This window comes from Sminthopsis crassicaudata, chromosome 5, assembly GCF_048593235.1.
Source record: "Sminthopsis crassicaudata isolate SCR6 chromosome 5, ASM4859323v1, whole genome shotgun sequence".
Taxonomy (NCBI): Eukaryota; Metazoa; Chordata; class Mammalia; order Dasyuromorphia; family Dasyuridae; genus Sminthopsis; species Sminthopsis crassicaudata.
In genome coordinates this window covers 261,414,923-261,435,390 of record NC_133621.1, presented here as the reverse complement: position 1 = coordinate 261,435,390, position 20,468 = coordinate 261,414,923, and the positions used below count along the sequence as shown (strand labels likewise).

The 20,468-nt window shown below is 32.4% G+C and overlaps 1 protein-coding gene across 2 annotated transcripts in view; it reads left to right on the top strand.

Annotated features, from left to right (window-relative positions):
• The window catches only part of SLC6A15 (solute carrier family 6 member 15), a 137,801-nt gene extending 124,194 nt beyond the window's left edge, over window positions 1–13,607 (top strand). The window contains exons 13-15 of one of the 2 annotated variants that reach the window (XM_074270888.1): window positions 4,907–4,962; window positions 8,535–8,722; window positions 13,218–13,607. In XM_074270888.1, the coding sequence (XP_074126989.1) occupies window positions 4,907–4,923 (17 nt within the window). In that variant the 3' untranslated portion in view covers window positions 4,924–4,962; window positions 8,535–8,722; window positions 13,218–13,607. The remainder of the gene's footprint in view (window positions 1–4,906; window positions 4,963–8,534; window positions 8,723–13,217) is intronic. The other variant, XM_074270887.1, reaches the window with a different exon arrangement.
• Window positions 13,608–20,468: the final 6,861 nt, after the last annotated feature.

Here is a 20,468-nt window from a genome sequence, read left to right as displayed (position 1 = left end):
TGATCCAGCAATACCATTAGTAGGTACGTATCCCCAAAAGATCATGAAAAATTGAAAAGGACACCCATATAAAAATGGTTATAGAATTTCTTTTTGTGGTAGAAAAGAATTAGAAATTTGTAGAGGGCCAGAATTCTGGAGAAGTATACTTGAAACAAGAATATTTACAACAAGGTGTTAACTCAGTGGAATTGATGAGATAATGGTTCTCTAGTGATATAATAGTATAATAACACTAGTTGGCATATATTCAGTATGCTGTAATGATGTTAATTATAATAGGGTATTTAAGGGCTAAGAGAATTGGGGACACAGTCAGTCAAAGTGAACAGGCTGTGAAGGAGACAGACTGGGTCAGACTGGATCAGACTGTGACAGACACAGACTGTGAAGGAGACAATAAAGACATTAGACTATTTCAAAGCTAGCCCAGACATTACAGAAATTGAGAAATTCTCAATTAGAGACTAGATGAACAAATTGTGGCATATGAATGTAATGAAATACTATTTTTCTAAAAGAAAGAATGAGCAGGAGGATTTAAAAAAAAACCTGGAAATACTATGAACTGAAGCTGTCAAGTGAGCAGAACCAAGAGAATATTATACACAGTAATAGCAACATTGTGTGAAAATCAACCATGACTGATTTAGCTCTTCTTAGCAATACAATAATTCAAGACAAGTCTAAAAGACTCATCATGGGAAATACTATCCAGAAAAAGAACAGAACTAAGGAGTCTAAATGCAGATAATTTACTTTTTTTCTTCTTTTTGTGGCTTTTTTCCTTTTATCCTTCTTCTTTTACAACATGACTAATGTAGAAATATATATTTTTAAAATTCACATGTCTAAGCAGCTTCCTAGTTCACTATTAAATTTAGGGTCAGTTCTGCTCTTGGCATTCTAAGAGAGTCTATTGGCATAATTAATATCCCATTCCTATGAGTGAAACCACAGAGATCTATCTATCTGGTTGTGTTTTCACAAGGATGATGCAATTTTCTATGAGGAAAGAATGATTAATGTATTGGGCATGGAAAAATATTTCTTAATAGAAAAACTATATTATCCTGGCAAACTATTTAAGGAAGACAGTTAGAATCATCCTTTTCAATTTATACAAGAGTAAGTTTCCAGCCAAAACAGTTTACTGATGTGTAACAGACTGTTGAAATTGTCTATTGGGTCATGTTTTTTCCCACTTGTGTTATGAAATTCTCTACTGACCACTCAGACATGCTAGATCTTTTTGACTGATAAGAATTAAAAAAGTATTAACCACTTTATGCCAAGTAACTGTGCCCTAAGTATAAATACAAAAATGATGCCAACCCCCATTTTCAAGAAGTTTACATTATAATAGAAGAAGTTGACAACATATATAGCAGAATAGTGTTTAGAGAGGGATGTTTGCTTTGGACTATCACAGACTTAAGAAGAGACTTAAGAAAGGGAGTTCATAGACAAGTTCTTTCTGGCAATGAGGATATTAATTTGATTGTGGTCCCAGAACTGGAAAGGAGTGAGCAAGGGGGAAAGTTTATGTGAGGTGGCTAGGGTAGATGGCAAAGGTCCAGAAATCCACTATGTGTAATATAACAGTAGGCAGGGTATATATAACATTAAAGTGACTGGAATGAAAGGATATCTTTTAAATGTCAATGATGGGTGAGCTCAGAGGGACAGAATATTTTGCTGTCAAAGCAAAATTTTCAGGTTCAACTAGTTTTGTACAAGAATAGTATACATGTATAAATATATATATAGAAGAAATACATATTTATTTGCTCATATACACACAGCAGAAATACTTATTTGCCCCTATATGGGTAGTATAGGTATAGCAGAAATACTTATTTGCATATATATGTATATGTATAATTATATAGTAGAAATACATATTTCCATATATACATGTGTATGCATGTATGTCTGTTTGTATTAGAAACACATACTTATTTGCTATATATACATACACATATATATGTAGTAGAAATACATACTCATTTGCTTTTATATATATATATATATATATATATATATATGCATATAACAGAAATACATATTCATTTGCTTATATATAGGTATAGATATATTACAAATACATATTTATTTGCTCATATATATTAATAGAAATACATATTTATTTGCTTCCATATAGATAGATATAGTATAAATATACGCTTATTTTTTACCTTGCAACTATCATGGGGATAATATGCTTAATTTTTCCACCTCTCACTCCTCCAGTCTCCCTAGCTAGAGCATAATTCATAGAGCGTTCATAAAGCTAAACTGAACTCATCTAGATACTCCTTTGAATGCATTTATTCAATAAGGAAAGATTTTGGTATGATGCAATAATTCCTATGTCCCTCTGATGAGCAGAGGAAGGGGGCTTTGTCAAAAAGATTTGGCCATTGAGAGAGACTTTTGTTCTTGCTCTCTGCTCCTCTCTTCTTTACATGTTTCTTGGAATTATAGGGACCTCCTCCTTAGACTTTCTGATTGGGGAATAGGAGGAACTAGCTATGTGACCCTGGACAAATCCTTAAATTGCTTAGCATTTCTAGATAACTTCCTGAAATTCAAAATGTTAATGAAAGTGCATAGAACTCTGAGCCTGAAGTAAAAAAGGACTGAGTTCAAAAATAACCTCAAACATTTCTAGCTACGTGATCCTGAGCTAATCATTTAATTTTTGTCTATCTCAATTTACTCAACTGTGAAATGGGGATAATAAAGCTCAGGGTTGAAGTAAGGCTCAAATGAGGAATGCTTAGCATAATGCTTGTACATAGTAGGCACTATATAAATGCTATTATTATTGATTAGTCATGCATGTCACACTTTGTGACTCCATTTTGGGTTTTCTTGGCAAAGATACTGAAGTAGTTTACTATTTCCTTTAATTCATTTTACAGATGAGAAAACTGAGGCAAACAGGACTAAGTGACTTGCCCAGAGTCATATACAGCTCATGCATTTCTGAGGTCACATTTGAATTCAGTCCTCCTAACTCTAAGGCCAATGTAAATCCTAGCTACAAGTAATCCCTTACCTGAAAAACTTGTATCAATGAAATACAGGTAAAAGGGGGGATGTTTTTTGTTTGTTTATTGTTTTTAAATTTTTTTTATTTTTAATACACACTGCTCATGAATCATGTTGGGAGAGAAAAATCAGAGCAAAAGGGGAAAAAAAAAAAACATGAGAAAAGGAAAAAAAAACTGAAAAAAAATGTATATAGCATGTGCTGATTTACATAATCTCCTTAGTTCTTTTTCTGGATGCAGGTGGCAATTTCTTTCCAAAGTCTATTGGGATTGCTTTGGATCACTGAACTTTTGAGAAGAACCAAGTCTTTCATAAGTGATGACTGCATATTCTTACTGTTAATGTACACAATTTATTCCTGGTTCTGCTTGTTTTGTTCAGCATCAGGTTCATGTAAATCTTTCCAAGTCTTTCTAAAATCAGTTCGCTCATCATTTTTTAAAAAGCAATAATGCTATATTATCTTCATATACCATAACTTATTTGGCCATTCCTTAATTGATAGACATCTACTCATTTTCCAATTCTTTGCTATCACAAAAGGAGCTGCTATAAACATTTTTGCATATATGGCTCCTTTTTCCTTAATTTTATTTGGACACAGACCCAGTAATGGCACTGCTATGCTAGGTCAAAGAGTATGGACAACTTGATAGCCCTTTGGGCATAGTTCCAGAATTTTGCTCTCCAGAATGGTTGGACCATCTCACAACTCCACCACCAATATATGTGTCCCAGTTTTCCCACATTTCTTCCAACATTTATCATTATCTTTTCCTGTCATCTTAGCTAATCCTGAAATGTGTAGGGTGATACTTCAGAGTTGTTTCAATTTTCATTTCTCTGATCAATAGTGATTTAGAGCATTTTTCCACATGACTATAGATGGCTTTAATTTCATCATCTGAAAAATGTCTGTTCTTTGATTTATGAACTGGGAATGATTTGTTTTCTTAAAAAATTGACACAGGTCTTTAGATATTTTATAAATAAGATCTTTATCAAAAACACTGGCTATAAAGATTTTTTTTCCCTGAGCTTTGTACTTCCCTTTTAAATCTTGTTTCTGTTGATTTTGTTTATGCAAAACCTTTTTAATTTAATGAAATCAAAGTTGTACATTTTGCCTTTCATCATGTTCTCTAGTTATTCTTTAGTCATAAATTCTTTTCTTCTCTAAAGCTAAATTATTCCTTGCTCTCTTAATTTACTTATGGTATCATCCTTTATGTCTAAATCTAGTACCAATTTTGACCTTAGGTTTGGTATGAGGTGTGAGATGTAGATCTATGCTGAGTTTCTGACATATTATTTTCCAGTTTTCCCAACAATTTTTGTCATATATGAGTTCTTATTCCAGAAGCTTGAGTTTGGGGGTTTATCAAATACTAGATTATTATAGGCCTTGATTATTGTGTTGTGTATATCTAATCTATCCCACTGATTCACTCATTTCTTAGCCAGTACCAAGTGGTTTTGAATGACTACTGCTTTATAATAATAGTTTTAAGTTTGGTACTACTAAGCTACCAATTTTTTTTTTTTATTAATTCCTTGATATTCTTGACCTTTTATTCTTCCAAATAAATTTTGTCATTTTTTTTCTAGTTCTGTAAGAGATTTTTTTTTTGGTATTTTGGTTGGTATGGCACTAAATAAGCAGACCAGCTTAATCAGAATTATTTTTTATTATATTATTATAATATTAATATATTATTATATATTCCAATTGTTTAGTGTAGAGGGCTAAAGTTCTGAAAAGGTGTGCTTCAATCAGACAACAGAGCACTTAAGGCTAATTACCTATTCCATGTGAGATAATACCTCTCTCTTTATATATATTTAGATGAGATGATGATGTGACAGCTCTTCTCACCACTGGTGCTTGCTGAATATTTGATGGTGAGCTAATTGTAGGCAAGGATTGGAAGGCTGAGGGAGAGAATTGGGGTCACTTGGTGGCAGGACGAGGAGGAGAGTGGCTGGAGACTCCAGACTCCAGAATCCAGGATACATCTTGTCTGCTTTCTTCACTTCTGCCTCTAAAGATCAAGAACTTTGATTGATCCTGACTCTGACTGATCTTGAGACCTCCAGGGAGCTAGCCAAACATTATAGTTTAAATCTGACTTTGTGTGGAGGAGCAGGATGTTTAAAGAGATGAAGGCAGATCTGTCAAAGGAAAGACTATTAGTTTCCTCAGACCAAGCTCAACCCAGGGTTAGTTCTAATAGAAACTGTTGAAAAGTTAGACAACTTGTTTTGGAACCCTAGTCTTCTCAAATCAAATTATATATTGCAAATAGCATCTATCTATCTATCTATCTATCTATCTATCTATCTATCTATCTATCTATCTATCTATCTATCTTTCTATCTATCTATCGTGACATTTTAAAAGCTTGAGACAATTTCTAGGTAATTAATCATTTATTAATAAAAGAGGTCAGTGCTACTCTTAATTGCCAAAGACCTTTCACAGTTTGCAATAATAGTTTTTCCTGAGAATGACAACTCTGATTGTTTAGTAATTAATGAGAGAATGAATATTGCAACAAGAGGGGAACCTATTCTGATGAAGGGTGTTGGGGGTGCAATGTCCATTGTCATCTACTTCTAAATTACCCCGGGGCTTCAGGGCAATCTAATCAAATAATTAATTCCCATACAAAGTTGATTAGAACACAATGGACAGGAATTCACCTAGATAAGGTGGGATTAATTTTTGGCCGAGGTCAGTAAAGTCTGTCAGACTGAGCTTCAAACAAGGAAATAGAACAGGCAAAAAGTCTGGATCCTCCCCCACAATTGATTATTAATAATCATTGCTCTCACTATCTATCCTACCTGTCTACCCACTTACACCTCCCCTCCCATCCAGTTATTCCTTGACCTCCTCAGGTTTTTAGCTTTCATAGCTCTTATTCATTCTAAGCTATAACATTAATGGCAATTTAAAGTTTTTAAATGTCTCTTATAATGAAATTTTAATTTTAAAAGGAATTAAGTGCATAAAGGATTCTTTAAAAAGATAAATGGCTCAGGATAGAAATTCAATCATAATTCAACAGGTGAGAAGGATTTTTTCTTTTTCTTTTTTGATTTATACTTTCCAGGATACTTTAAAAACAATCACATCATGCTAAAAATCACTGGTAACTTGGTGACTGACTCTTACTCCAGTAGAATTAACTATTTTAAAATCCCTTACACTGGATCTATAGAAAAAGCCTGATTATATACCTGATGCTGATAATCTGCCCAGTGTGCCCTCAAAAATCTTAATTGTAATAAGAGTTCACCAAAATGTTTTCAAATCAACAACTTGATAAACTTAACCTTGTTGTGGCTGAATTCCATAAAGGTAATCAAGAAAGATAGCGAAAAAAATAGAATTAATGGCCAGATTATATGCTAATCTTTCCTCATGTATGCATGTCTGGTAGAAAGAAAACACTTTGCAAAGACTTTGAAAAGATTACCAGCATAAGAGAAAACAATCTCTGGAGGATGGCAAGGTAGTAAGTAACTTAGGAATAAAGAAGGGAGAGAATTGAGCAATTGTACATGTTGAAAAAACCAGCTGAAAATATAAAACTAATTTTTCTAAGAAGAAAACTAATAGTTAAAACTCATTATTTTTCTATTTCAGATAGTTTCCTTGGGGAAATTAAAAAAAAAAAAAAAAGAGCAAGGAACAGGTATGAAAGAGAATAGGCAAATGGAATGTTTTTATGCACAGATTCATTAAACTGATCTGCCAGCAAGGAGGCTAACATCTCTAGGTTTTTATATACATCATGGCTCAATATATAACTTTGAAAAAATAATTTTAGCCAAATCTTTCTCTTCCATATCAATTAACTTTAGGACTGGATTACCCAAAGATGAAGAATTTAGGTAATATAGTTACTCTTATATATATATATATATATATATATATATATATATACACACACACACACACACACACACACACATATATATGTATATATATGTTTATATGTATAAATGTATAAGTAGTTGATATATTTATCCTCCTACAGACACATATGTGCATATATTTATAAATATAAGTATACATTTTCCTTTTTAAAAGCTTATTATAGTCTCAAATAGAAACATCTTGATTTGGAGGGGAAAAAGATTAAGGAAAAAGGATTAAGCATTCCTTAGTTCTTCTGATCTATATCAGACTATTGGACCCAGATGGCTCTGGAGGGGAAACTGAGGCAGATGACTTTGCTCAGACCTTCCTCACTTAAATCCAATTCACTGCATGTTATGGTATCACTTCTCTGATGTTACACTTTTCTTCCATAATGAAGGAAAATAACAATAAACACTATGTGTCAAGTGCTATGTTAAGCACTTTATTTATATTATTTGGTCCTCACAGTATCCTGGGAAGGTAGGTACTATGTATGGTGGGGTACAATCAGTGATTTAATAAATTATTTACTCAAGGTTAAATAGATGATGTCAGAAATTGGATTTGAACTCATATCTTCTTGATTCCAAACCCAGCATTCAATATAATGTACCATTTATTTACCATTTATGTATGCCAATTGGTTAATAAGTAAATGAATTTATATTCTCAAATTATATAGGATAAATATTGGTCAGTTGAGAAGATAAATTCAATTAAAGATCAGAATATAATTTTGTGAAAATGAAAGACATTTTGATTGGAGACAGCCTTGGTTCTAGTGTCTGAGATTATAGATTTGAATTCTTTTGTACTCCTTAGTACTTCTGTGACTGGGGAATTCACTAAATCTCATTTACCTCATATATAAAATTAAAAGATTGGAAAAGGTGGTAATTAAGATCCTTTTAAATTATAAATTCAATGAAAATTTATTTTCCTTTCACCCTTTTTAAAAGGAAAGGACAACCATGAATTCACAGGGTGAAATTTAGCTATCAACCACTAGAGGGTAGTAGAACATTTCTCAAATTAACTGCAAAGGTCCAAGTGCTGAGAATTTCTTTTTTGCTCTTTTGAAGCAAAGTGACAGTTAGGATTTTAGATTGTGTGCTTTACTTATATAAACTTTTGTTTTTTAAGGATTAACTTTGTGCACCTTTGTCAATGTGGGTTTCTAAAAGGAAATCTGTTTCCATTTCTTTTTTTAATGGAAAGAATAATAATTATTTAAGAAAAATATCAAAATGCCAACAATATTGATGTTAAAAATCAATTGGAGATAAATAATTTTAAGTGCTTAAAAAACCTTCAAAAATTGATATACTAAATTGAAATTTTATCAAGAATTCTGTAGATAGCCATCTTTGAAAAATATTTTGAAAAGAGTTTTATATGATAAAGGTAATAAAAAATAAACTAGCCAGTTTATTTTATTAATCATTCAATAGGAGACTACATCTTATACCACTGTACCTGAATTATACATTTAGGTCTAGAAAGGAACTAAGAAGATCTCTAATCCAATCATTTCATTTTACAGAAGAGAAAACGGAAGTACGAAAATCTGAAATATCTTTAAAATTATAAGAACACAACCTGGTCGTCTGAAAATAAATTCATCAATCTTTACACTGTTCCTACTAAAGGCAAGCCTGAAAGACACAAAATCCAAATCATTGCAAGATGCATCCTGGAAAAAGAGGCACAATACAATTTTCTACTAAATAGGTACTAAGAGTTGAATGAATTTCTTGAATCGCTAGCACTTTTGAAATTATTGACTGATAATTTGGATTATTCTTGAAATGCACAATAGTTCATCTATATTTTCTAATATTTCTGTGGTCATTTCTGTTAATTCTTCAGAACTTCCAATAGACCACATGATTCATCTAATGATCTTATGGAATGAACATATTAAGAATTTTGCTTTGAAATTATTTCCCATTAGGTAGGTATTAGCCCAGTTTCCCCTACTTTACCTAAGCATTTTTTGCTTATTTTAATGAGGATATTTTTATAACCAACTCTGTATATAAAAGTCTAAGCTGACTTAAAATATATTAAATCAATGCTTTTATCTTAATGTATTTTAGATTAAAAATGAATCAGTATATGGTAATCCTACAGGAACTTAAATTAATTTTGTTTTAGATGGTATGTGAAAGAAGCCTAGGATTACATTAAACAGAAGATTAAAATGGACCACTGCCACATGACCATATTTCCTCCCTTAGGAACAATATGCTGCTCCTTCACAAACTTGTTTCCCATCTGTCCTTTCCTTTCTACTTCTACAGTTATAAGCCTACTTTAGACCTATATCACCTGTCATTTGTACTTCTATAAAAGCCTCTTTCCTGTCTCCTTGATTTTTTCTCTCTCTTTGCCAAGTCTTATTCTGTGTCTCATCCCTCCCTCTCTATTTCCCTTATTTCCACCCTCCCTCTTTTCCTCCCTCCTTTTCTTCCTCTCTCCCTTCCTCCCTTGGAAGTGTTAGGGGTCCAATTCCACTACTTTTTGTAATAGGAACTTTAACCATTTCCATTTCTATCCATGACTACCTTTTTTTCAGGGTAGTGTTCCTTATCCTTTATGTCAATACCATGGGGATAGAAATAATCCTATTCTATGTTAAAGATTTTAGTGCAGTGCTTAGCATAGAGTACAGCATATAGTAAAGTGCTTAGCAATGTCTCATTGATTGATTAGGAGTTCGTTGGTGGTATTAATAGGTTCAGATAGTATGATTAATTGAATTGTATTTAATGTAAGTTATATTGGATAATCTCAAAGATTTCTTTCAACTCTGAAATTTTGTGACTTTTTGAGGGAAGAGATCTTGTCACATATAACTATATCTATATCTAAATAATATTTCATTTCTTCTTCAGCTCCAAACTTAGTCATTACAGTTATATAGGGCTCAGTTTCCTCTGTTGTCTTTTTTCTCATCTCATAATGGGAGAGGTAGTCATTGTGTGTTTGTGTATATACATATTTACATATGTGTATATAGACATATATATTTGTACAACATATTTATATATGGTTCTACTTGCTTCATTTTATATCAGTTGATATGTCTTCCAATGGCTTTTTGCATTCTTCATTTATTGATAATTTCTTAGAGTATAATAATTCATTAAATTTGAATGCCACAATTGTTTTTTGCTGTTGTTTTTCAGTTGTTTCTGATTCTTTGTGACCCCATTGGATGTTTTCTTGGGAGAAGAACTGAAGTGATTTGCCATTTCCTTTTCTAGCTCATTTTTTAGATAAGGAAATTGAAGCAAAAAGAATTAAGTGACTTGGCCAGGGTCATATAGCTAGTAAGTATCTGAAGCCAGATTTGAACTCAGGAGATGAGTTTTCTTGATTCCAGACCTGGTCCTAGCTGCCACCTAGGGTGTATAAGGGTACATATATCTCAAAGGAACTATCAGTCATTAATCCATGAGCTCACTGCTCTTTCTTGAAGATCCATGACCAAAAATATAAGAGTGTGGGCTGAATCATTGGAGAGGACATCCACACTAATGAATTCATGTACTGTCTGACACTGACAATCTTGGGGGGCTAATTTTAGATGTGCATCTCCTTGAAAGTTGGGTATCTCTTCATTAATCCTTTGATTCTCCTTTCAAGTATCAGACCCCTGGTGGGAATGATATTTTAGAATTTCATTTTGGATCTGTGCTCCTCTAAAGAACTCTAAAGTCCATTGCTGAGCTCAAAAGGTTGTAGTTATAGAACTTAGAGTTACACTTTGAAAATCTGTCCATGTCTAATTGGGGGGCAACTAGGTGTCACAAAGGAGAGAATGCTAGGTTTGGAGTTAAGAAGATTCATCTCCCTGTTTTCAAATCTTTCCTCAGACACTGATTGTGTGACCTTGGGCAACTCATTTAAAACTATTTGCCTCAGTTTCCTTATTTGTAAAATGATATGGAGAGGGAAATGTAAACCACTCTGGGATCTTTGCCAAAAAAAAAACCCAGATGTGGTAAAAAAAAATCAAACATGACTGAAAAGACTAAAGAATAACCACAACCATGTCTAATCATTTAAAACTGCATTTTAAAATTGTGAATATTTTCTATATTCTTTGCCTTGGCTCCCGTGTTCATTTTTTGGAGCCAAACTATATGGTATGTGTCAGTGTCTTTTTTCTTTCCCAGAGTTCTGGTCCTAATTGGGGCTGACAGGAGAGCTTTGAACCAATGTAAAAATATTGTTAACATTATTAGAATGAATTTAACTGTGCACCCCTAGTCATTTCCTTTCTAAGTAAAATGGACTTTTAAAAGTCAATTAATTGTTGCTTTTAGAAATAAAATATTTTTATTCTTATTTTAGATTTTATTATGATGATGCATAGACTTTAAATATTGGCATTATCAGTGTACTTAGCCAGAATTTAATAATTTTTTATTTTTAATAATATTTTATTTTTCCAAATACATGCAAAGATATTCAACACTCACCTCTGCAAATCCTTTTGTTCCAAATTTTTCTCCCGCCCTTATCCCCACCTACTCCCTTAGAGGGGTGAGAAATCTGAGATAGGCCAAACATGCAATTCTTCTAAACATAATAATTGTTACTGTGTAGCCTTTTAATATATAACATGGAATAATAAAATAGCTGAAATTTATTTATCATTCTAAGGTTTGAAAAGTTATTGTATCATTTGATCTTCATAATAGGATCTTACAATTAGTAAGTATTTGGGGAAGAGTTCTATCTTGGTTTTTTTATGTAGTTTTTTATTTTCAAATATATGCAAAAAATGCATTCCAAATTTTCCCCCTCCCTTTTCCTCACTTGCTGTCTGATATTAAGTAATCAAATACATGTTAAATATGTGCAATTCTTCTATACATATTTCCACATTTATCATGTTGCACAAGAAAAATTGAATCAAAAAGAAAAAAATGAGAAAGGAAAAAAGCAAACAAACAAAAGGTGAAAATACTATGTTGTGTTCCACATTCAGTCCCATTAGTCGTCTTTCTAGATATAGATGACTCTCTCAAGTCAAGTTTATCCGAATTGACCTGAATCATCTCATTGTTGAAAAGAGCACATTCAGATCTTCTTGATTCCAAGACCAATAATCTATTCACAATGTCATGATGATTCTATGCAAATATAATTAGTGATGCACCTTTCAACAAATAGAATTTGAGCTTGTTATGATTTTTTTTTCCTCAGATAAGACAAGCAGTTCCTTTGAATATCATGGTGACCATTTCAAGTTTCCTTTAAACTAACTCTTACTCCCTTTTTAGTCACAGATCATCCATATTCTATAAAACAATCTGCTGTAGCATTTTCTGAAGTTCAAATTCTTTTTAAAAACAATTATACAAAAAAATCCTCTCAGTAAAGGTGGAAAGAACTCTAGGAACCACTCATATTTCAAGTATCAGATAGCAAGGTGGCAGTGACATTTCTGAGTTTCAGATAAGTCCCAACCTCTCTAAATCACATCATGTGATTCCTTCTTCAAGTACCTTATGATGTTATATGGAAATCTAGCTTCCCCTCCCAGTCATATCTCTAATTAGCCCTGGGATACTGAATAGGTCAATTTATCTTTCAGACTCTAATTTTTTATATACAAAATGAGACAAGACTTGTAAATATGATTATTTTGTTAAACTTTCAATTCTGTCTCCAAATTTCAGTCTTATTTAATATATATAGAAATAGAAATATAGAAATGTAGAAACACAGAAAAAATAGAACATAAAAGATTTGGAACAAATAAGATATATTTAGCTTAGAAAAGAGTAACCATAAGGGAGACATAATAGCTGTATTTAAGGTACTTGAAAATCTGTCATGTTGAGGAAGGAAGGATTAAACATTTTATCTTACCTTTGGAAGACAAAATTAGGAAGAGTGGGTGGAATTTATAGTCAGACTTTGATTCAACATAAAGATAAGCTTTTAGACAATCAAAGTTATCCAAAAGTTGGATATGCAATCTCAGTGGGTTCTGACTTTTCCATCATTGATGGTCTTCAAGCAGAAACTAGATGATAATTTGGGATATTACAGAGGGAATTTTTTTTTCATTGACCTAGATGATTTCTAAGATAACTTAAAATAATGAAATGATGTGATTCTGGAAAGAGCAAACATGCGTTTTAATCCCCTTCTACTCTTAAGTAGAAATTATTTTTTATGTCTCTTTGATGCCTTTGCTTCCTAGGCTATTCCTCCTGCTCTGGAATTTAAGAGAGTAACAGAACAATTGATTACAAAAAAGGAGGGGATAGCTAAATGTGGAACTAATAGAATCATCATGGAAATTTATGAAAAGTATGAAAGGAGAAAAAGTGTGAAAAGGAAAATTTTAAATAATTAAATACAAGAAGACAACAGAATTCAAAAGAAAATGTGGAATGAAATCAAGATAAAGGGAGCAAAAGAGGAATGAAGAAAGCCTTAAATTGGGTAAGAAACCACATTTGTAAATATTGTATGACAAAGGCTGATTTCTATTGCATTGAAGAGGAAGCCTGTAAAAGATTATTGGATCAGGAATGAAAAACCTGGGAGTTAGTTGCAGCTCTGCCAATTAAACTCTGATCTGCATCAAGTCTCAATTTTTCTGAGCCTCAATTGCCTCATCTGTAAAATGAGGAAAAGAGTACTAGAACTGCCTCTGTCCAGAATCAAATCAGTTCATAGGATCATATATACAAAGCTGAAAAGGGACTCACTCATACCTTTTTTTAACATATGGAGAAACTGAGACTAAGAGACGGTAAGGTTACTCAATGTCACACAGGTAGGAAGTAGTTGAACTCATGTCCTGTTGACAAGGGAACCCCAAAAATCTCTAAATCTCCTTCAAGGAGAAAGTCTCCTTGAATCCGGCTTCTGTAGGGGACCCTGCCAGAGGGAAACATTCTAACAGCTTTATTCTGTTTTCCTGAGAGACAGACATCACACCCATGGATAACATTCTCTACTGATTAAGCTTCCTGTTGAATTAAGATCAAACCTAGAAAGATTCATTCAATTCTAAATTCCAGCTCAAGCTGACCAGCCCCCATTGGGATCAAGCCTCAGCTTGTAGCTTCTATTATAAAAAGAGCCGATTTTAAACTCACTCCTTGCAGAAGACCTAATATGCCATCCCTGGAATAGTAGCAAACCTCTGCCTGATGGAATGATATTCTCTTTCAGCGTTACCCTCTCTTTATCCTCACCTATTTCCCCAACAAGACTTTGTACCTCTCTGTTGGGATTTCTCTACTAGAAACTTTACTTCTCTGCCAGGACTTCTCTACTACTTTACTCCTTTGTTGGGACTTTGCCACTAAGAAATCCAGCCTTTGTATTAATAGCAAAGGCTGACTTCCCAATGCCAATAATAAACTTATTTTTATCAGTCTAGCTTTTCGGGTTTGTCAATTCCTTTACAAAGACCTCTCTGCCACCAGAAGAGGGTTCTCACAACTGCTTACCTTGTGATGGATCCTAAGGGGGTTTAGGGGACCCAAACTTCCTCATTTGGTTCCCTGAACTCCAAACCTGCCACTAACCTCATCATTTAACTTCCTGACCACCAGGAACCCTAATCTCATCATTTTGATTCCCTCAATCTAATATCATCACTGTGATGCTATATTCTTTTTTTTTCCTCACTGCAATATTCTGCAAAGTTCTTTGAAGCCCTAAAGATCAAAGAACTACAAAGAGCTACATACATAACAGTACCCTATATCAACAGTCACTGAATTATGTTCAATTTTTAAACACTTACCTTAATTGTAAGCTTCATACTTAAATGTAGAAAATGTGTCTGTGTTTGTGAATGTCTGCTGGAGTAGGGGAGAGATGATGAGTTAGAAGGGAGGACAATCAATTCTAACAAGCTGTATTTAAGCAATAGTATCAATATCAGTTCCTCAATACAAGAAAATTTCAATCATCATAAATTTTTGGTGTCATAACTTTATAAAAAGGAAAAAAGAATTATTCAGCCTTTGAGTTTAGACATCAGGTACTAAAATTCACCAGCTATTGTCAGTAACCATCACACATCAAAATTTATTTAATATTATTAATTTCTGATATTCTTTTGCAAGATTCTTTTGAATATTCAAGAAGAATCTCAATATAACACACCAGTAATTTTGTTTCCTGGGCTTCAATATCCTAAACAGAAAAGACTGAAACAACTAGAGATGGAATTAATTAGACTGAGGGACTGTATAATGCTCTAACATAATGGGAGCATGGAAAAAACAACCATGGAGGTTATTTCTTGGGGTTTCTCATCTTGTCTGGATGTCTATTCTTTACCACAGTTAGCTGGCATAGCAGCTTCCAGTTTGGGTTAATGGTGGATACATTATAAATGGCTGTTTTGTGAGATCAGCAGGAAAGATCTAATTGGTAACATACACATGACCATAAAACAGAAAAAAAAATACACTTTCCTAATTTAATATAACAAAGCATTCATGTAAAACTTTTAGATGACCTATAGAAGAGCTTGCCAGTGTCTTGTGTTATTTTACCGAGCAACACAAAAGCTTTGGTTCTAGCCATTGGCAAAGCATTGAAGATAGAATAATGACATGAGTGACACTTTTAAAAAAACATTTGATTGAATTATCTTTTAATCAGAAAACATGGCATAATGGATAGAGTCATTAAGATAGAGGTTCATGTTCTATCTCTGACAAATACTAGCTATGCAGTCATGAATTAGTTACTTAATTTTTCATTTCCTTAGTTTTAAGATAGAAAAGTGAGCTCTGTCTATAAGGAAGAAATTTACACACTGGGACCTTAACTATGCCAATGAAATCACATTTTTTTTCTATTCCTTATAAGAAAAAGTCATTACCCTTTTATCTTTTATCCCTTTTAAAAATGTTACTTTTAGATTTGTTGACAAATTTTTCTCAAGAAAATTTCTTGAATGTTGGTTAATCTTTAGCTTGTGTTTTTCTTCTAGACAAAAAAAAAAAAAAAGAAAAAAAAAACCGTTTAACTAATTACTTAGAAAATCTTAGTCTATGCTAATAAAACTTAATCCAATCCTATTCTAGATAACTTTATACAGTGTTCAAAACAAAAAGTGAGAGAAAAAAATTAACATATTTCTATGTTGCTAAGATAATTGAGGAAGTGAATTTTAATGGTTTGAATTACTCATATTGGTTGTCTCCATTGTTCTATTTCAATGCCCATTGTTAGCTCTTTAATTTAATTTATGCTGTGAAGACTGGTAGACTGGGTATTAGAACCTTATTAGTAAATATTGTGAGCAGCTAATGTAGTGGAAGTTTTCTTTAGATCACTTAGAAAAAATGATGACATTAAAATTGAGACAAAAGTCTTGGCTATTAGGATTATTGACTGAAATTTTAAAAACTTTTCTTAATTGAATTCTTTGTATCCTCTGGGGATACTTGGAGGAGTTTTTAGAAAGACAAAAACAAGAGTACTTCCAAGGTAAAATGGAGAAAAAAATAAACCATGCTTGAAGGGAATCCAGCAGTACCTCTTTCTTTAACACATAGAAAGGAGAAAGTAGAAGGAGGCTTTGGAAAGAAGGAAGAGATTTAAGGAGAGGAAAGTTAGTCCTTTTAAAAGAAATAGCTAGAAGGAAAAAAAATTAGGTGGAACACAGAACAGATCCTGAAGAAAAGAAATTTCAAAGAAAGGCGACTGAGTGAGCAGTGTTACTGGGAAAACTACTGAAGTAAAAGGATTTAAAAAAAACCCAACCATGATCAAAAATGATTTTCATTTGGGAAATGTGACCTTGAGGGATAGTCTTAGGGACCACCCCCTGAAATAAGATAACAATGGAGGAAATGGTAGAAAAAAGTGGAGAAGATAAGGTTCCTTTTTATTGTAGGAACTCCTACCCAAAGAAAATGAAGATATCAGACCAAAGAAGAGGTAATAGTTGAATAGAATTCTTTTAGCCCAGAGAATAGTAGAATCACATATTTGAAGTTTGGAATTGTTTTTTTAATTAATATCACTGACCCATATTTCTCTTGTCTACCCCAAATTGTTATTCTAACTCCCTCTTTTCTTCTATACTCTCTCCCTCATTCTACCTCCTTTTATTACTTTTGAAAGGTTTCTGATTCTATTTGAACAAGCAGACAGCTGCTAATTGAGCTGAACTCCATATTTATTGAGTTCACTAACAAAGTTTTGTTGTGGCTGTTTTAATAATAATAGCTAGTATAGCACTTTAAGGTTAGCAAAGTTATTTATAGTTATATATATATGTATATATATACATATATATTTATATCAAATAAATAAAATTTGATTATATTTAAATCCTAGGATACTGATAATATTAACATGTTTCATTTGTTAGAAATGAGGCATATATAAAGGTTAAGTCACTTACCCAGTATCATACAAATGAGTGAATCAAGATTTGAACACAAGTCTTCCTGATTTTATGTCTAACACTCTGTCCACCTACCTGTTTATTTAGTGACAATTCTTTGGTCCTCAATAAAGAGGAACCTATTTCAGCTGTTATTTTCATAGAATTATAAAATATTAGATTTGGAAAAAAAGATGACATATTGAAGTGTCACAACTGCCAAACTTACCCCCCTCAAAAATTTTTTTTCTACAAGATAATTACAGAAAATGCCAAATAAAATTCTGAGCAGAAAAGATAACAAAAAAGACCTAGTGACTAATTTTTCTAGCCTAGGGAAGCTTAGGAAGACAGAAAAAAAAAGTTCATTTATACTGGTTTGGGGACTAGCTAGGAGCAAAAGAATAGCTGGCTACAAGATGGGGAACCATTTTGTGGCTCTGTAACTTATTACCTAGCTGCAGGTCACAGTCCCAGGGCAGAAAGGAATAATTGTTGTTGAGAGGGATTAGGTGCCCTATTTGGGTAAGGACCAGAGGGCATAGTAGGAGAATAATAACCAGAACTTTCCCCAGATTGTGCCACTTTGCAAGAACTTAAAACTTACAGGTTTTTAGACTGAATGACAAAATTTTTAAGTTAGTCATATCCCACCAGAGATAAGCAGAGCCTAAAGTCAAGAAATAGAGTGGGAAAATGAACAACCAACAATGACAACAATAATAACAAAAGAACCTGACTATAAAAAGCTGTTATGGTGACAGGGAAAGTCATGACACAAACTCAGAAGAAGACTGTGACTTGGAAACAATTATATGCAAAGCTTTAAAAACATTTGTAGATTGGACAAAAGCCCAACAAGAATTTCTAGAAGTGCTAAAGTAAGAGAATAAATAGAACAAAACATTTTAAAATTATTTAAAAAATATAATGAAGAGTAGCAAAGGAAATATTCATGAAAAATTAGAGCTATGTAAGAAAATTATGAAATAAAACAAGAGTTTGGTAAAAGAGGCACAAAATATATTGTAGAAAATAATTCCTTAAAGATTAGAATTGACCATATGTTAAAAGAAGTACAAAACTTTACTAAATAAAATAACTTCTTAAAAATTAGAATTGGTCAAATGGGAGCTAATATATTTTTGAGACATCAATAAACAATAAAGCATGGTCAAAAGGCTGAAAATATGGAAGATATGAAGTATCTTATAAGAAAACCATGATTTGAAAAATAAATTTATGAGAAATAATTTAAGAATTACCATTCTACTCAAAACCCATAATTCGTAAGAAATTTGGAAATCATTTAGTCCAACATGCTTGTCTTATATATTCCCAACTGGTTGCATCAGTTACTCTGAAGACGATTTGTCCAGGACATAATAAAGGAAAAAAAGGTAAGAGTATGTTGAACAAAACAAAGTTCATTTGGACTATAAGATGTACCACTGAAGATAAGAAGGGCACAGCAATAAATTTAGGTTTCAGAGTAGTGTGGTTGAAAGATCTGAAGAGTTAAATCAAAATCCCACCTCTGATATTTACTCATTGTGTGATTGAGGAAAAATCAGTTAACTTTTTGGAATATCTATAGTCTATGAGATAAATAATAAAGGAAAAAAGGTTGAGTGTGTTAAAAAAAAGTTTATCTGGACTATGAGATGCTCCACTGAAGATAAGAAGGGCACAGCCACAAAATTTAAGTTTCAGAGTGATTGAAAGATCTGAAAACTTGACTACAGATCCCAGCTCTGATATTTATACACTTCTATTTCATAGAAGATATGTCTTATCACCAAGACAGAGGAAAAAAATCTTTTAATATATTCATCTGTGAGGGAAAATCAATTAACTTTTTGGAATATTTATAGTCTATGAGATAAAGATAATTAAACTCATATAAAAGTTATTTTAGAACTAAAGGATTATGAAATAAAAGACGGATGATTTTGGATTTTTGATATATTCAAATTGTACCATACTAATGCTTTCACAAAATTCCATTCCATGCAAAGTCATAAAAATGAATTATTGTTTGATGAAATCTAGGAGCTGAACAATTGTGTCAGGGTGCTCAGTGTACATAGAAGCATATACACATGCATAGGTATACAGATAAAGATTTCTAACTATATGCAAAGTTTTTCAAGAATTTTAGTGCAATTTTATGCTTTAGTAAGAAGCTTTAATAAGCTTAAAATGGCACTAAAACTTTTGGGACACACTGTATATTTGTGCAAGTAATATGTGCACAGTGAGAAACTGTGGCAAAATGAATAGAGAGGAATGGCTTTAAAGTCACAATCGCCTGACTTCAAGTACTGCTACTAACACATATAACTCTCTCAAAACTTATCAGTTACAGATGAGTTCACTATCTCCACAAAGGAGAAACTTTTCAGTTTGTATTTTCCCACAGCACTTAAAAAACATTTACAGAACAAATCAAACAAACAAAGAAAAAATGACAAGCACACAGTATAGAAGACCAGGAATCTCTCGACATTCTAATTCCTGGTCCATGATGATAAATATTATTTTTGGGAGTTTTTCAAGTTTTTGCATTTCAGTTTGTATACAGGAACATTAAAAGATTATAAATTGAGAATAGAAGGAGTTTTAGAGATCATTTAGTTGAAGCCTTCCATTTTACACATGAGAAGATTAAGCTTTATTTTTTTCAGTGTCTAATGTCACAAAGGAAGTAGTTCCTTAGTTTTGTAGATTCAGAGCAAGAATAGACTTCATTTACTCCAATTCTCCCATCAATCTGTTAGTCAATTCATATTTATTAATTACCTAATATATATATCAAGAAATATACTAAGCTGAGGATACAGGTACAAAGAATGAAGTAATCCCTATTCCCAGTGAGTTTACCTTCTAATTATGAAAACAAGCAATACATACACACATAAGAGTTGGTAAATATAAATAAAAAGCTGAGAGAGGTGAATAAACTTACTCAAAGTCACACAAGGAGTAGCTGTGAATCCATGATAATCAGTCATATCCTGTAATTTTTATAAGGGTCAATCAAGAGGTAAGTGAAAATATTTTGAAAAAGCATATAATATA